The 12680-nt window shown below is 42.5% G+C and overlaps 1 protein-coding gene across 4 annotated transcripts; it reads left to right on the top strand.

Moving 5' to 3' along the window:
• The first annotated feature begins 605 nt into the window (after positions 1–605).
• Positions 606–12241, top strand: LOC131217548 (protein FAR1-RELATED SEQUENCE 5-like). 4 transcript variants are annotated; one of them, XR_009157270.1, is made up of 6 exons: positions 606–764; positions 6875–9571; positions 9685–9774; positions 9853–9935; positions 10109–10168; positions 11946–12241. XR_009157270.1 is itself a non-coding variant. In XM_058212485.1 (5 exons), exons 2-4 carry the CDS (start codon positions 6879–6881, stop codon positions 9890–9892), a joined length of 2823 nt encoding a protein of 940 aa, XP_058068468.1. In that variant the 5' UTR covers positions 606–764; positions 6875–6878; the 3' UTR covers positions 9893–9935; positions 10109–10470. The 4 variants fall into 4 exon arrangements, 1 of the variants encoding a protein (XP_058068468.1); XR_009157271.1 differs by having other exon boundaries at positions 11921–12241; XR_009157272.1 differs by lacking the exon at positions 11946–12241 and adding an exon at positions 11021–11446.
• Positions 12242–12680: the final 439 nt, after the last annotated feature.

The raw sequence follows: 12680 nt of genomic DNA, 5'->3' as shown, positions 1-12680 counted from the left end.
TATGACCGTTTTATTTGAAAAGCCCATTTTGTAGCTATAATCGGATGGTTATGATTGTTCATTCGGTCCTATGATTTTGAGATATGTACTATCATAATAGGAACTATTATTTGGACGGTTTGGATTAACGTCCGTGTATGCCACGTGTACGGCAGGTGAGACATCTCAATTATCAACTTAAAAAGGGAAAGAATGACAAGTGGCTTTACTGGAGAGTTGTTTTTCCTAAGTCGCGACTCTAAGATCGACAGCATGTGTGGCCCCATTGGAGCCCACATTCTGAAATTTTAAGATAATTTGAACGGTCCATTTTATTGGTACTATCATATAAAAGCTATATTCCAATAATTACAAATTTTTTTATGATCCTAGCCTTTGATTTTTACAATTGAATAAGAACCATTGAAAATATCTTTTTAATATTATAAATGATCTAACGATAATAAGGATCTCCAATATCGGTTTTAAATTTAAAAGAACCATTATATCATATCGTACATAAATTGAACGGTTCAGATCATATGATCACGTCAGCATGTAGGCCCCAATGGAACGACACCTGATAGGACTGTGAATCGCGTCAGAGACAAAGCGACCGGAACACCCAAATGCGACTCACGCGATGTGAGGTCTTGGAGAAAAAGATTCCGCGACGGACGGTAGAAGCAAAGGGGGTGTCGTTTTCCATCCGGCGCCGCTGCGGATAGGAAACCATCAATCGCGTCGCTGCTTCTCTCTCCATCATCGCTAGATCGAAGAAGAAGGTTCTCTCTCTCTCTCTCTCTCTCTCTCTCTCTCTCCTGCAGAAAAGCCCTTGCCATTTCTAGGGTTTCTTGCAATTTCCATCGCCTCGTTCTTGAATTAGGGTTTCTTGATTTTTTAGGGTTTCGGAATTCTAATTCTCTCCTCTGCATATATTCGCCATCTCTTTTGAATGGATTATTGGTTGTAGATAAAGAGAATTTTCTTTTTCTCGTGGTAAATTTGAAAATTGAGGAAAATGAAGGTTTTTTTTTCGTTTTTTTGGGGAAGATGTTTTGGGCCGTTAATTAGGATTTTGATGTTTTCGTTTTCATGTCAAGCGCACTGGATTGATGTGGATCCAGTGCAGATTGCTAACGTACGCGCGGATGAGCTATTTGACGATCCAGACGGTCTGTCGGGGGCTCGGGATGCGCCACTCTCTGAAAATTGCGTTGATTGGATGGTTCTTTCTGTCTGATCAGTGGCCTGCAGACAGATGGTTGAAATGAAGGTTTCTAACAATTCATTTTCAGGATGAAGATGATTTTTATCAATTAATCTAATGATGGCGCATTATCGATTGTGCCCATCAGATGGATGGTCCAGATTGTCCCTCCACGCTGCCATGCCATGTATACTGTGTTGAGGACCGGAACCATCTCAGTCGGGCAATTATTCTATGATAACACATTAACAATTGGGCCCACTGGATGGATGGTCCAGATTGTCCCACCATGTATCCATGTATACTGTGTTGAGGACCCGAACCATCTCAGCTGGGCATGCAAGACTGAAAACTACCTCATTTTTTATGGATTAGAAGGCTGGTAGTTTCACAATTTAGGTGGTTGATGTGATAGGAGTTATCACATGGTAATAAGATGAGGGAAAGTAGACTTGGATGGTTGGTCATGTGCAATACAGCAATAGAGACCAAGAACCATGACGGTTATAGAAAGAGTGAGTTGGTACATGTTGAAGGCTCTGAAAGGGCAAGGGAAAGGCCCAAAAGGATGTGGATGGTGGTAGTAAGAAAAGATTCAATGACACATGGTCTAACTGAAGGTACGACTGAGTGGGGAGGAATAGGATTCATGTAGCTGACCCCGAGTAATTGGGACAAGGCTTAGATATGATGGTGATGTGATGGAAGCCATGGGACCCACATAGGAAATGATGGCACTCTCCTCGGCACTGTGTGGGTCCCAACCAAGAACAAGTGTATTTTGCTGGTCCAAACTACAGATCACATTGTTGATTTGTTTCCACGAATGCGAGTGAGACCACCAAATTGAACCTGTTTTGAGAAATGCCAATGTGTGTCAAGCTAGGAGAGATTGAAGAGGTCATTTGCAGCACACATGCCTATGTCAAAACAGGTGAAAGATCTAGGCATCGCATCAGGTGGGCCCCATGGTTGACATTCCCCGGTACAGAAATGAAGACGATATAGTTGATCAGGTGGGTAAGTGGACCTCACGTGTCGATACAGAAACTTGGTCATTGTTTTTGTAACCATCCATTTTCCCATGATTTGTGGCCCATTTGGTGAGTGGACCAACTCAATATCTGGGCCAGGGCATGTTCACAGTGCACCCTACCTGATGAATGGCCAGGTTCTCGCACAGGTGTGCCATGTTGGCACATGTGCTGTGAGTCATGTCTTCAATCTCTCCTTGTACGAATCACCCCAGGGCACTTTCTTTGTATGGTATTGAAGAACATAGGCTTTCCAAGGTTTTGTGGCTGTCAAGAGTTGGTATGCAGTCAGTATTTAGTCCGAGAAAAAAACCAGGGGGGGGGGGTGTGTGCGCGCGCGTGTTGAAGTAGAAGCTTTGCTACACATGGTACAACTAGTGATTCAGTTGGTCACATGGCATAATGTTGCTTTCTCTTGTATCTAATGTTGGGCTATCAAATATGCCTTTTGATAGTTCTCATAGCATGAAAGGGCTGGGATGCACTAAAGTTTGCCTATTGAAATGCATGCATAGGCTAGCCCCATGGAAACCTCTGCATATGCCAACTTGGTACTTATTTGAGCATTCCAAGATGTCCATTAGGTGGGCCTGAATGTGTTGATGCTTTGGCTCAAGAATTGGGTCGGTCCTCTTATCAAGTGGAGCACATTTATATGTTGAACGTGGACTGTTGGTCAAATTTGTAATCTTCCATTTGTTTGGTTAATTGTCTGACCTGACAAGTGGGGCAACTTGATCATTGGGCAAGGGCATCCAAAGTCGTGGTCCATCTAATGGAGAGCTTAGTTCTTTCATATGTTTCCCGCATAGACATATGTGGAGGCGTGTATGCTGGTCTTGATCACTTAACCATGTGCTCAATGCAATCCTATGCCTCTTTAAACGAGATACTCATCGAGGTTTGAGTAGCTTCCATGAAGTAGAAGCAGATTATTATTTTTTTAATGGCAAATGAATGTATTGATTTTGGAATCAAGTTGCACAAGGCTTGATATTGCAATGATTCATTAATTATGCGATTGATATTTTTTGTCCTACTCTTGCCAGAATTGGTTCCATCAATTGTTGGATCCGGTGGATCATGGAGTGTGTCTCCTCAGAGTATTTCTTTGTTCTTGTGAATGGATCCCCCTTCGGTTAGATCTTTCAAGCTCTAGAGATCTTTAGCAAGGTGACCTCCTACTTTGCTTTTGTTTTCCTTGGCGATCGAAAGTTGGTTACCCTATGGATAGGGCTTCCAATATTGGCATTGTAAAAGGATTTGGGGTTGGCAACCCAAAGATGGTGGTGTCTGGGGGTGGCAATGGGCTCGTCCAAAGTTGGTTGTAGCCGAGCCTAGTCTTGTAAGCCCTACCCTTGAAAAGGCCTTGGCCCTACATGGCTGGATCAAGCCAAGGTTATCACTATAAAGGGAAATGATAAAATGATTAACAATTTGAAATATTTCAACCTAAGGATTTTCTTTGAGGTATCCTCTATCTAAAACAAGTCCCATCATATAAGGGCTTGTTTGGATGGCCCGTTTAGGCCGTATTGTATGATATTAAATGCATAATCAAGGCAAAATGTCCTTTGGATTGTGGGTGGAAGTGGTATCGCTTCGCACCCTCTAACCCTGAGGTGTCAAGTTGGATGTATTGCTCGGTCTTCCAACGAATCCTGGGCTATTCGGCTGGATGCAGATTTTGCACTAGGAGCCTAGGTGGGGACCACCACGATGATGGTGAGAAATCCACCCTATCCATCCATTTTGCGAGCTCATTTTAAGACATGTGACAAAAAATGAGCCAGATCCAAGATTAATGTGGGCCACACGAGAGGGAAAATTGGGGGAAGAAATGGCTACCGTTGAAACCTTCTTGGGCTCCACTTTGATGTTTATATGCCATCCAAACCATTTAAGGTAATTCCCACTGGGACCAACTAAAAACACACACAAAAATTATCCTAATACAAAAAACATTTGTGGCCATACGAATGTTTCAATGGTGGTTGTTCAATCTCTACTGTTTCCTCTCGTGTGGTTCGCTTTAGTCTTGGATCCAGCTCATTTTTAGTCGCATGTCCTAAAATGAGCTCTCAAAATGGATGAATGAGGTGGATTTCTCACAAACATCACGATGGGCCCCACCAAGGTTCCTAGCATAGGAACTTCTTTAGCAGGAAATCCGTGCCAGATTCAGCGGGATTTGCATGGTGTGCCACTCACCACCGGCCATTTGGCGAGATCATTTTAAGGCTTGAACTCGAAAGTGAGACAGATCCAAAGCTCAATGGGACCCCCTGAAGGAATTGCAGGAAAACCTTCAGACGCTATTGAGGGGGGCTGTGGAACAAGAATGGGGAGCGTATCCCGGCCCTCGGGGGAGGAAGGGGAAGGACCACCAGAGAGAACCCTTGCTTCCGTCATCACCGCAGGAAGGGAAGGAAGAGGGAGGGTATGATATGCGAACTGAACCTTGGGAGGAGGGCGGATCTTAGTCACGGAGGTCGCCCTCTCCAAATTCACCATATTAGCGGCCCGAAATGAGCAATATTAACCCTAATCTCTTTGCCAAGATTTTTTTTTCCGGCCATAGCTTCCACAACTTTTTTGAGCTGTTCATCCGAGTAAAAACAGATGAAAGCAGAACCTCTAATGGAGGCCAATCCACGTTCCTTCGAGATCACGACCACACACACCTCCTGAATCTCCCAAAAACTCTGAAAATGGAGTTCCATCCATTCTTCAGGGAAACTGTCCACATAAAGAGTTGGGAGTTGTCGAATGAGATTAAATGTAGAAAGCCGCCGATCGAGGGATCAACCATTTTTCTTATATGAAACCTTCACCCAATCTGCAGCCCCACGTCCTTTCTCCGCATAAGGGGGAAGTAGGTTTCTGACTTGGTGTTGGCAGCATATTCAGCAAAGGAACTTGGTTTGCTATCAACAAAGGTGATAAGATGTGTTTGGATTTTTGGCTTGGAGACGCCCCTCAGGTTGACTCTCTCAATCCCATGTTCTCACTGTCCACTTCTGAAGATGTGCTTGTTAAGGACTGGTAAGAGATCCTTGGGGAATTCACTGTGTGGACTGTGGAACAATATCTGTAGAAACCTTAAAGATGATGAATTGATAGCAATGAGATTCTCTTGGCCATGCTTAATGAGATTTTTGTTAGTTCCATTGAGTGGAAAATATGGAAATGGACTATATTGTTAATTTCACTAAGTCCTTCCAGGCCATTTGTTCTTGTGATGCGTCTCTTCTCCTCGTGCTGGAGTTTGGGAGAGTTCCATCCTGCCCAGAGCTAAAGCGTTCGTTTGGCTTGGCAATGTCAAACAAAATTCTTGGCATTGAGAATCTTAGAAAGCTTAATCAAACGTTTCCCTAGTATGTGCTTCTTGTGTCCAATCAAGGTTTAAAGTATCAACTGAAACCATTACACATCGCCTGATCCATACTGGTATCACCCATGAACAATATGGGTGTATCAGTCCATATTGGTCTGAAACAACCCGATACGGGGCGATACGTAGTGGTATCAGTGGTGAACAATACATTGCGTAACATGCTGATTTCAAAACTTGTGTCAAACTGGCAAGGGAACCGTCAAGCACTTGTTTCTCCTTTGCATTTTGGTTAGGTCCATTTGGTATCACTTCTTGACATGTTTGGGGCCAATTTTACTTGTAAGCTCTAGTCAGATCTGAATTCTCAGGGACTTCTTGTTTAGATATTCTTCAGGTCTAGAAAGCAGGGATAGAAGAAAAAGTGTTCAAGAAGAAAGCCCAAACCAATTGGGAACTACCTCTGCCTATTTTGTAAAGCTTATTCTGATGGCACTCCATGGGAGACTCAGGTCATTCTAGGTTGGTGCTGTTTTGAGAGATGATGTTAGGGAGGTTGTGATGATGTTCTATGGACCATGTGGTGAGGTGGGTCCAAATGTAGCAGAGTTGTTCACTCTGGGAGTGGCTGTGAATTTTCTTGGGCTGATTATTGTGGAAGTTGGTTATTGAAGGAAATGCTTGGTCTGCCATTTCATAGTTTAGAGATTAATTCTTTAGTGTCTCTTTGGGAGCTATATTTCCTTCTCAGACAGATAATGCATCTGTTCCACCACTAGAGGTTGCAATTTTCTAGCCTCGAGAGGTCGCAGGCCTGACTTGCGAACTGTAGGTGTGGGGCCTCTTTAAGTCTACCACTTGCTCAGCCAGGGCCGGGCCCGTTGCCAGCCCCTCCCACCACCTTCTCAGTCTAGGTTGTAATGCTGTAATGAATAAAAAACAAGTTCTCCGTTTGTCAGTTGTTTGGGTGACCCTATATTCTGAAAGCAAGAATAATTCATGGACAGTATCTCAGTTTGTTCATCGGTCTCAATGCATCTTTATGTGCAGAGGATTGCTTATCATGAAGCTAGTTTTTGTTTCTCGTTACTTTAGATAATCAACATTGGACTATCTTTCAAAAAAAGAAAAGAAAAAGATAATCGACATTGGACCAGAGAGTGCTTTTTGGTGCCCTCTTTAGTCTTTGCTGCTCCAAAAGATCAGCATGGACACACACACACACACACTCTCTCTCTCTCCCAGATGTGAAATATTCATTTGGTTACATGACATTTTAACCTTACCAACAGTTGCTGGTTTTTTTTCTCTAAACAGTGTCATGCAAGGCACCAGAAGTAAAGGCAATGTGGCAAAAGAACCTTACATGGGTTCAAAAGATGGTACCGAACGCCTCACAGCCTTGGCTGTCCTCACTCGTGGGTGCGAGCCGTTCGAAAACGACCCTACTGGATTGTCATTGATTGAATGCAGACAAATGATGAGTGGCGATCCATATGTTGGCATGGAATTTGAATCCGAGGAGGCCTCAACAGAATTTTATTGTGAATATGCTACACGCGTGGGCTTTTGCATCCGCACCAATTTGAGGCGTCGTTCAAGGCGCGATGGAAGCACCATTGGCCTGGAATTTGTGTGTTCTAGAGAAGGTTTCCGCACGAAGAAATGCCCAAGTAAGCGGCCGGAATCTAGGAAAGGCTGCAAGGCAAGGATTAGAATAAAGAAGACAGAGTCTGGGAAATGGGCTGTTGTAAAATTTATTAAAGACCATAATCATGCATTAGATACTCCTAGAGACTTGCCTCGCCTTCGCTCACATAGGCAAGGTTCCAATAAGCCCAGTGGATCAAACAACATTGAATTCCCTCTGCGAGACAGCACAAGCTACATTAGATTTCTCCGAAGGAGGGTAAGTGGAAAAGATGTTGAGACTGATGCAATGATAGAAAGTCTCACTGGAAAGCCATCTGATCAAGATGAGGAAACTGCAAATCCGGATCCAGAAGTGGGTATGGAGTTTGAATCTGAGGAGGCCGCGACGCTATTCTATTGTGAATATGCCAGGCGTGTGGGTTTCAGCATCCGTACCAGTTTAAGACGCCGCTCAAGGCGCAGTGGGACCACCATCGGCCTGAAATTTGTATGCTCGAAAGAGGGTTTTCGTCGTCAGAAAAGTACAAGCGCACGGCGCGAAACTAGGCAAGGTTGCAAGGCTATGATTAAGATGAAGAGGGCAGAAGCTGGGAAATGGATTATTTCGGACATTATGAAGGAACACAATCATGCATTTGCAGTTGCAAAAAAAGTGCCTCTCCTCCAATCACATGGACCTTCATCCAACCAATCTGGGGAACATGGTGGTGCCAATTCGCAAGAGCGTGCGAACTATATTCAGAACCTTCGAGAGAAGACCCTGGGAAGAGATGCTCAGTATGTGATAGAATATTTCAAGCATATGCAAGCGAAAAATGCTTCCTTTTTTCATGCGATTCAAGTTGATAAAGAGTATCGTATGACTAATTTCTTCTGGGCCGATGCTAGGGCAAGGATGGCCTACAATTACTTTGGTGATGTGGTCACGCTTGACACCACGTACAGGACAAATCAATATGGAATTCCGTTTGCTCTTTTCACAGGGGTTAACCATCATAAACAACCGGTCCTATTTGGTTGTGCGCTGCTGCTTGACGAATCTGAAGCTTCGTTTGTTTGGTTGTTCAATACATGGGTTGAAGCAATGTCTGGACAACATCCATTCTCACTCATTACCGATCAAGATCCAGTCATAGAGGCAGCTGTTGTGAAGGTATTCCCCAGAACCCGTCACCGCTTTTGCAAGCGGAACATCCTAAGAAAGTTTTCGGAGAGATCGAGTCATTTGGAACAGAATCAAGATTTCGTAGCCGATTTTGCTAAATGCATTAATTTGACTGAGTTAAATGATGAGTTTGAATCATGTTGGAAGTCACTCATTGATAAATACGAACTCAGCGACAATGAATGGCTTCAATTACTATACAAAAGTCGTGATAAATGGGTCCAAGTCTACTTACAGGACACTTCCTTTGTGAATATTTCTCTTACCCGACAAAGCGCAGGTATAAACTCATTCTTTGACGGGTACATGAATGCACACACCTCCCTGCAAGCATTCATTAATCAGTGCGAAAAATTCATAGATAGTCAGTACGAAATGGAACTCGAAGATGATTTTAAGACAAGCTACACGAAACCGATAATGAAGACAGGATTGCCTCTGGAGAGCCAAGCGGCAGAAATTTATACAAGAACAATATTCTTGGAATTTCAGGAGCAATTATTCCAGAGTCTTCACCATATTGCAGAAATAACTAAGGAGGATGGGCCGATTAGCACTCTAAGGGTGGTAGAATTTGGGGCCGAGAAGAGGCCATACACAGTTAAATTTGATGTTACGGAAGAGAGGGCAAGTTGTAGCTGCAAAATGTTTGAGTATGCCGGCATTCTTTGTAGACATGTTCTAAGAGTCTTCTCTATGAAAAACATCACGCTGCTCCCATCTTGTTACATTTTGAAAAGGTGGACGAAAAACCCCATGAGCATAGTCACATTCGATGAAGACGAAGCCGAGATACAAGTTGATTGTCAAGAATCTTGGATGTCGCGATACAATGATCTATGCCGTCAGGCCATTAAATATGCTGGGGAAGCAGCGACAACCATAAATATTTACAATGTAGCGATGCGTGCTCTACGGAAGGCATTTGAAGAAGTTGATGCTGCAAAACTAGATGATGGGATACTCATGGACCCCAGCTTTCCAGTTGATGGCAGCACTTGCAAAGATGGTATTTGCGAAGGCAATCTACCAGATCAGCCGATGGGCGACATGAGTTCATCTGAGCCTAGAAATGGGAAAGCAAAAAGAGGTCTTGAACCTGCACGGGACGAGCAACGGAAGAAGAAAAGAAAATGTCAGATCTGCCAGCATCCGGATCATGACAAGCGCAAATGTCCATATTCAAGGGGTGTAGGGTGAGAGCTTTTCTCAATAACTTTCTTCTTGCTCCTGTGGGGGCTTCCAATTTTTGTTACCGGGAACTACCATAATTCACTGGCCCTTCTCTCTCTCTCTCTCTCTCTCTCAGAGCCAATTCTAACGCTGCTGATGCCATACTCGAAAGCCAGCTACATGGTGGGCTAACTGGCGATCAACTTGGGTTTTCCGTTGAAATTCCGTGAGTGAACTTCCCACCCCCCCTCTTTCCGTGCAGGCATCATATTCTAATGTTGGAATGCTTGACTAAAACATGCAGTGTTCCAGCGGGTGACAGTCGTTTCCTTCGATATATATGATCTTGCCTCAAATCCTTGATCTTTGTGCCCGACTAATTCCCAGGTTGTCAACATTTGAAAACTTATCATGTACTTGCACATCTTTTATTATAGCTGATTACTGGCCCTATCTTGTGAATAAATTTTGTGATCCTATTAACTATAGTAAGCCTTTTCAAGACTATTTGTTGTATACTCTCCTTTAATTAACACCTTTTTTCCCTTTTACTATTGCAGGTTTCCAGTGGGACTAGTTTCTAAGATACATATGCTCTTCTGAACTTGTCATGTGATCAGGTGATTACTTATCTCTCTCCTCCTTGATTGTCCAACGAACTACTGATTAGATGAGAAACTTGGCTGATTGTAGGAATTCTTAGGAAAAAAAAAAAGACTGGGAGGGAGTGTTTAACTGAGGATATGGTCCATTGAATGGCAAAACGGGATTTGTGTAGCCGACCCAATTAGTTGTAGTAAGGCAATGATGATTATTATTTAGGGCGGGTTGTTATGGAAGACATATTCAGATGGTCATGGACTAACTTCTTTTTGTGCTTAGAATAGCCGTATCAATGAGAACCTAGCTGATCGGTGTAGAACATATTTTCTGATGGATTATGATTTTCCCAGCCAAATTCAGAACCTTTCACTCGGAATATATGGAATTTCCTGAGCACTTCACAGTGGGCTTATATGCATCCGTTTGATGTGTGGAAGAGTACTGGCAATCCTGTTGCGACCCTTCATGGTCTTTTATGGAGGGCATGAAGGGAATTTCTATTGGGACCCACTTAGGTTGGCTAAATGGAATCCCTGTTCTGCTGTTCCCTTGCAACATGTTCCATGTGCTATGGCTCACCAGAGTTTGGATTGGGCTGATTTTTGGTGGGTTGGGTTTCTTTAGGCGACACATATGATGGGCAGTTTGGATTCTGTTAACACGTCACTGGGCCCCAAATCTGTCTTACTGTGGTGTACCAGTACCACTGGAATGCACCCCTTCTAGTTTGGTCTCAAAGTAGAAAGTATGTGCATGATCAATGAGAGTGGGTGTAAATGGTGGATCACAAGTAGAAGATTCCAATACATTATATCCTGTTTTACTTCTCCAAAACTGATTTTCTAACAATTGCACCATGCTTGTCTCAGTCACACATCATAAAACCAACAAGGCCAACCTTGCCGATTATCCAAATTGAGCAGAAGTGCCAATTAGTATCTCTATATTTACCCAATTTGATAGAGTTTGTTAAAGAAAACAGACAAAAAAAAAAGCACTCTGTTTGGTTTGCTTTTCATGGTGTCAATCTATGATTCTATAAACACCAGCAATTTTATGGCATTTTCCTAGAAATGGGCTCATAACTTGTTTCCAGCTACACTCTGAATCTAATCTAATGCAAGTGAGTTGGCTGTTCTTCTTCACTTTCCTTCCTTCTGCTACCATCTTTCTGTTGATTGATGCCTTTGCAGCTCTGAGAACATTAGATATGCTATTGCTGATTGGTTCAAATTCTGAAAGTCGATTAGAAATTATCATCTCCATGTTTGCTTCTTCTTCTTCTTCTTTTTTTTTTTTTTTTGTGAAAAAATACAAAACATTCTTTGTTTCTTATTTAGTGGTTGCAATATCTCAGATCAATAATTTAGTGGTTGGGAGATGGTCATTCCCACAGTACATGTGATATGTGTTCATAGATCTATACCCAATTGAATGGCCGTGGTATGGTGGTCCATTGCCCATAAGTTGCACTCAACAGATGATCTTTACCTTCAGCAGGTGGCTGGTAAATGGAAGGTTAGAGATTGTGGTATGGTCCATACATTCAATGGGTAAACATCCATTATTGGATGTTTAGGATTGTCCAAACAAAGCAATTTTTTTAGGTGTGGCCCATAGACCACAACCCATATCCTGATGATTACAACCAGCTGCAAACATGCCACATGTACAGTAGGAATGGCTGCTACTACTATAGCATTGTGATCTTGAGATCAACCTAATTCTAGATATGATCCAAGTCTTTGAGCAGTCTGATCCTTCCATAGATTTTTTCTTATGTTTTCCCCACAGGATGGCTCTAATTGGCGCTGTATCGTTTCGGTGGGCAAAGTTTCCATTTTGAAATCCGTTCGAGCAAAAAGGCGTTAGAATTTTCTGTCTTAGGTATTTCATAAAAGATTAGGTTTGGGATATGTTTCGGGAAAAAAAAAAAAAGAAGTGAAAGAATTGGGATTTGTTTATCCCCAGTATGAGGCCATACTGGAATTAGAAAAGATCAAGGAAAGAGCATTTTCAGTCTTCCTACTGCTGGAATATGCTTGTGTATTTATTTTGCGAATATTAGTGTACTTTCATACGTTTCTTTCTTTTCTTTCTTTTTTTTTTTTTCAAGCAAATGAGACAATGAGTGGAATGGCAGAAAAGGATTCATGTAGCCTACCCCAATTAGTTGGGATATGGCTTAGATGATGATGATGTGAGAAATCAATTGTATTTTCTTAATTGCACTGCAAAAACAGGATTGATTTGCAACTCGATCCAAAACCCATCTAATTCGCCTTTGGGGCAGCAGAGGAAAACACAATTGTTTCAAACAAGCATGATTCATTTTTTTCCCGCTTTTGCCAATCCAGTGACAAAAGTTTGGTGTGGGTGGTGTGTGAAGCAAAACCCATCCAAACTGCTACCCAATGCCCACCCAATAAAATACCCAAAAAAAAAAGAAGGGTTTATTACATGGGAGTTGATTATGAAGCAAAAGCAAATTTCAACATGGAAGTTAATGGGCTAATACAAGAGGCATTA

The sequence above is a fragment of the Magnolia sinica genome, chromosome 10, assembly GCF_029962835.1.
Source record: "Magnolia sinica isolate HGM2019 chromosome 10, MsV1, whole genome shotgun sequence".
NCBI classification, from domain to species: domain Eukaryota; kingdom Viridiplantae; phylum Streptophyta; class Magnoliopsida; order Magnoliales; family Magnoliaceae; genus Magnolia; species Magnolia sinica.
This window is presented reverse-complemented; position numbering and strand designations above follow the sequence as displayed.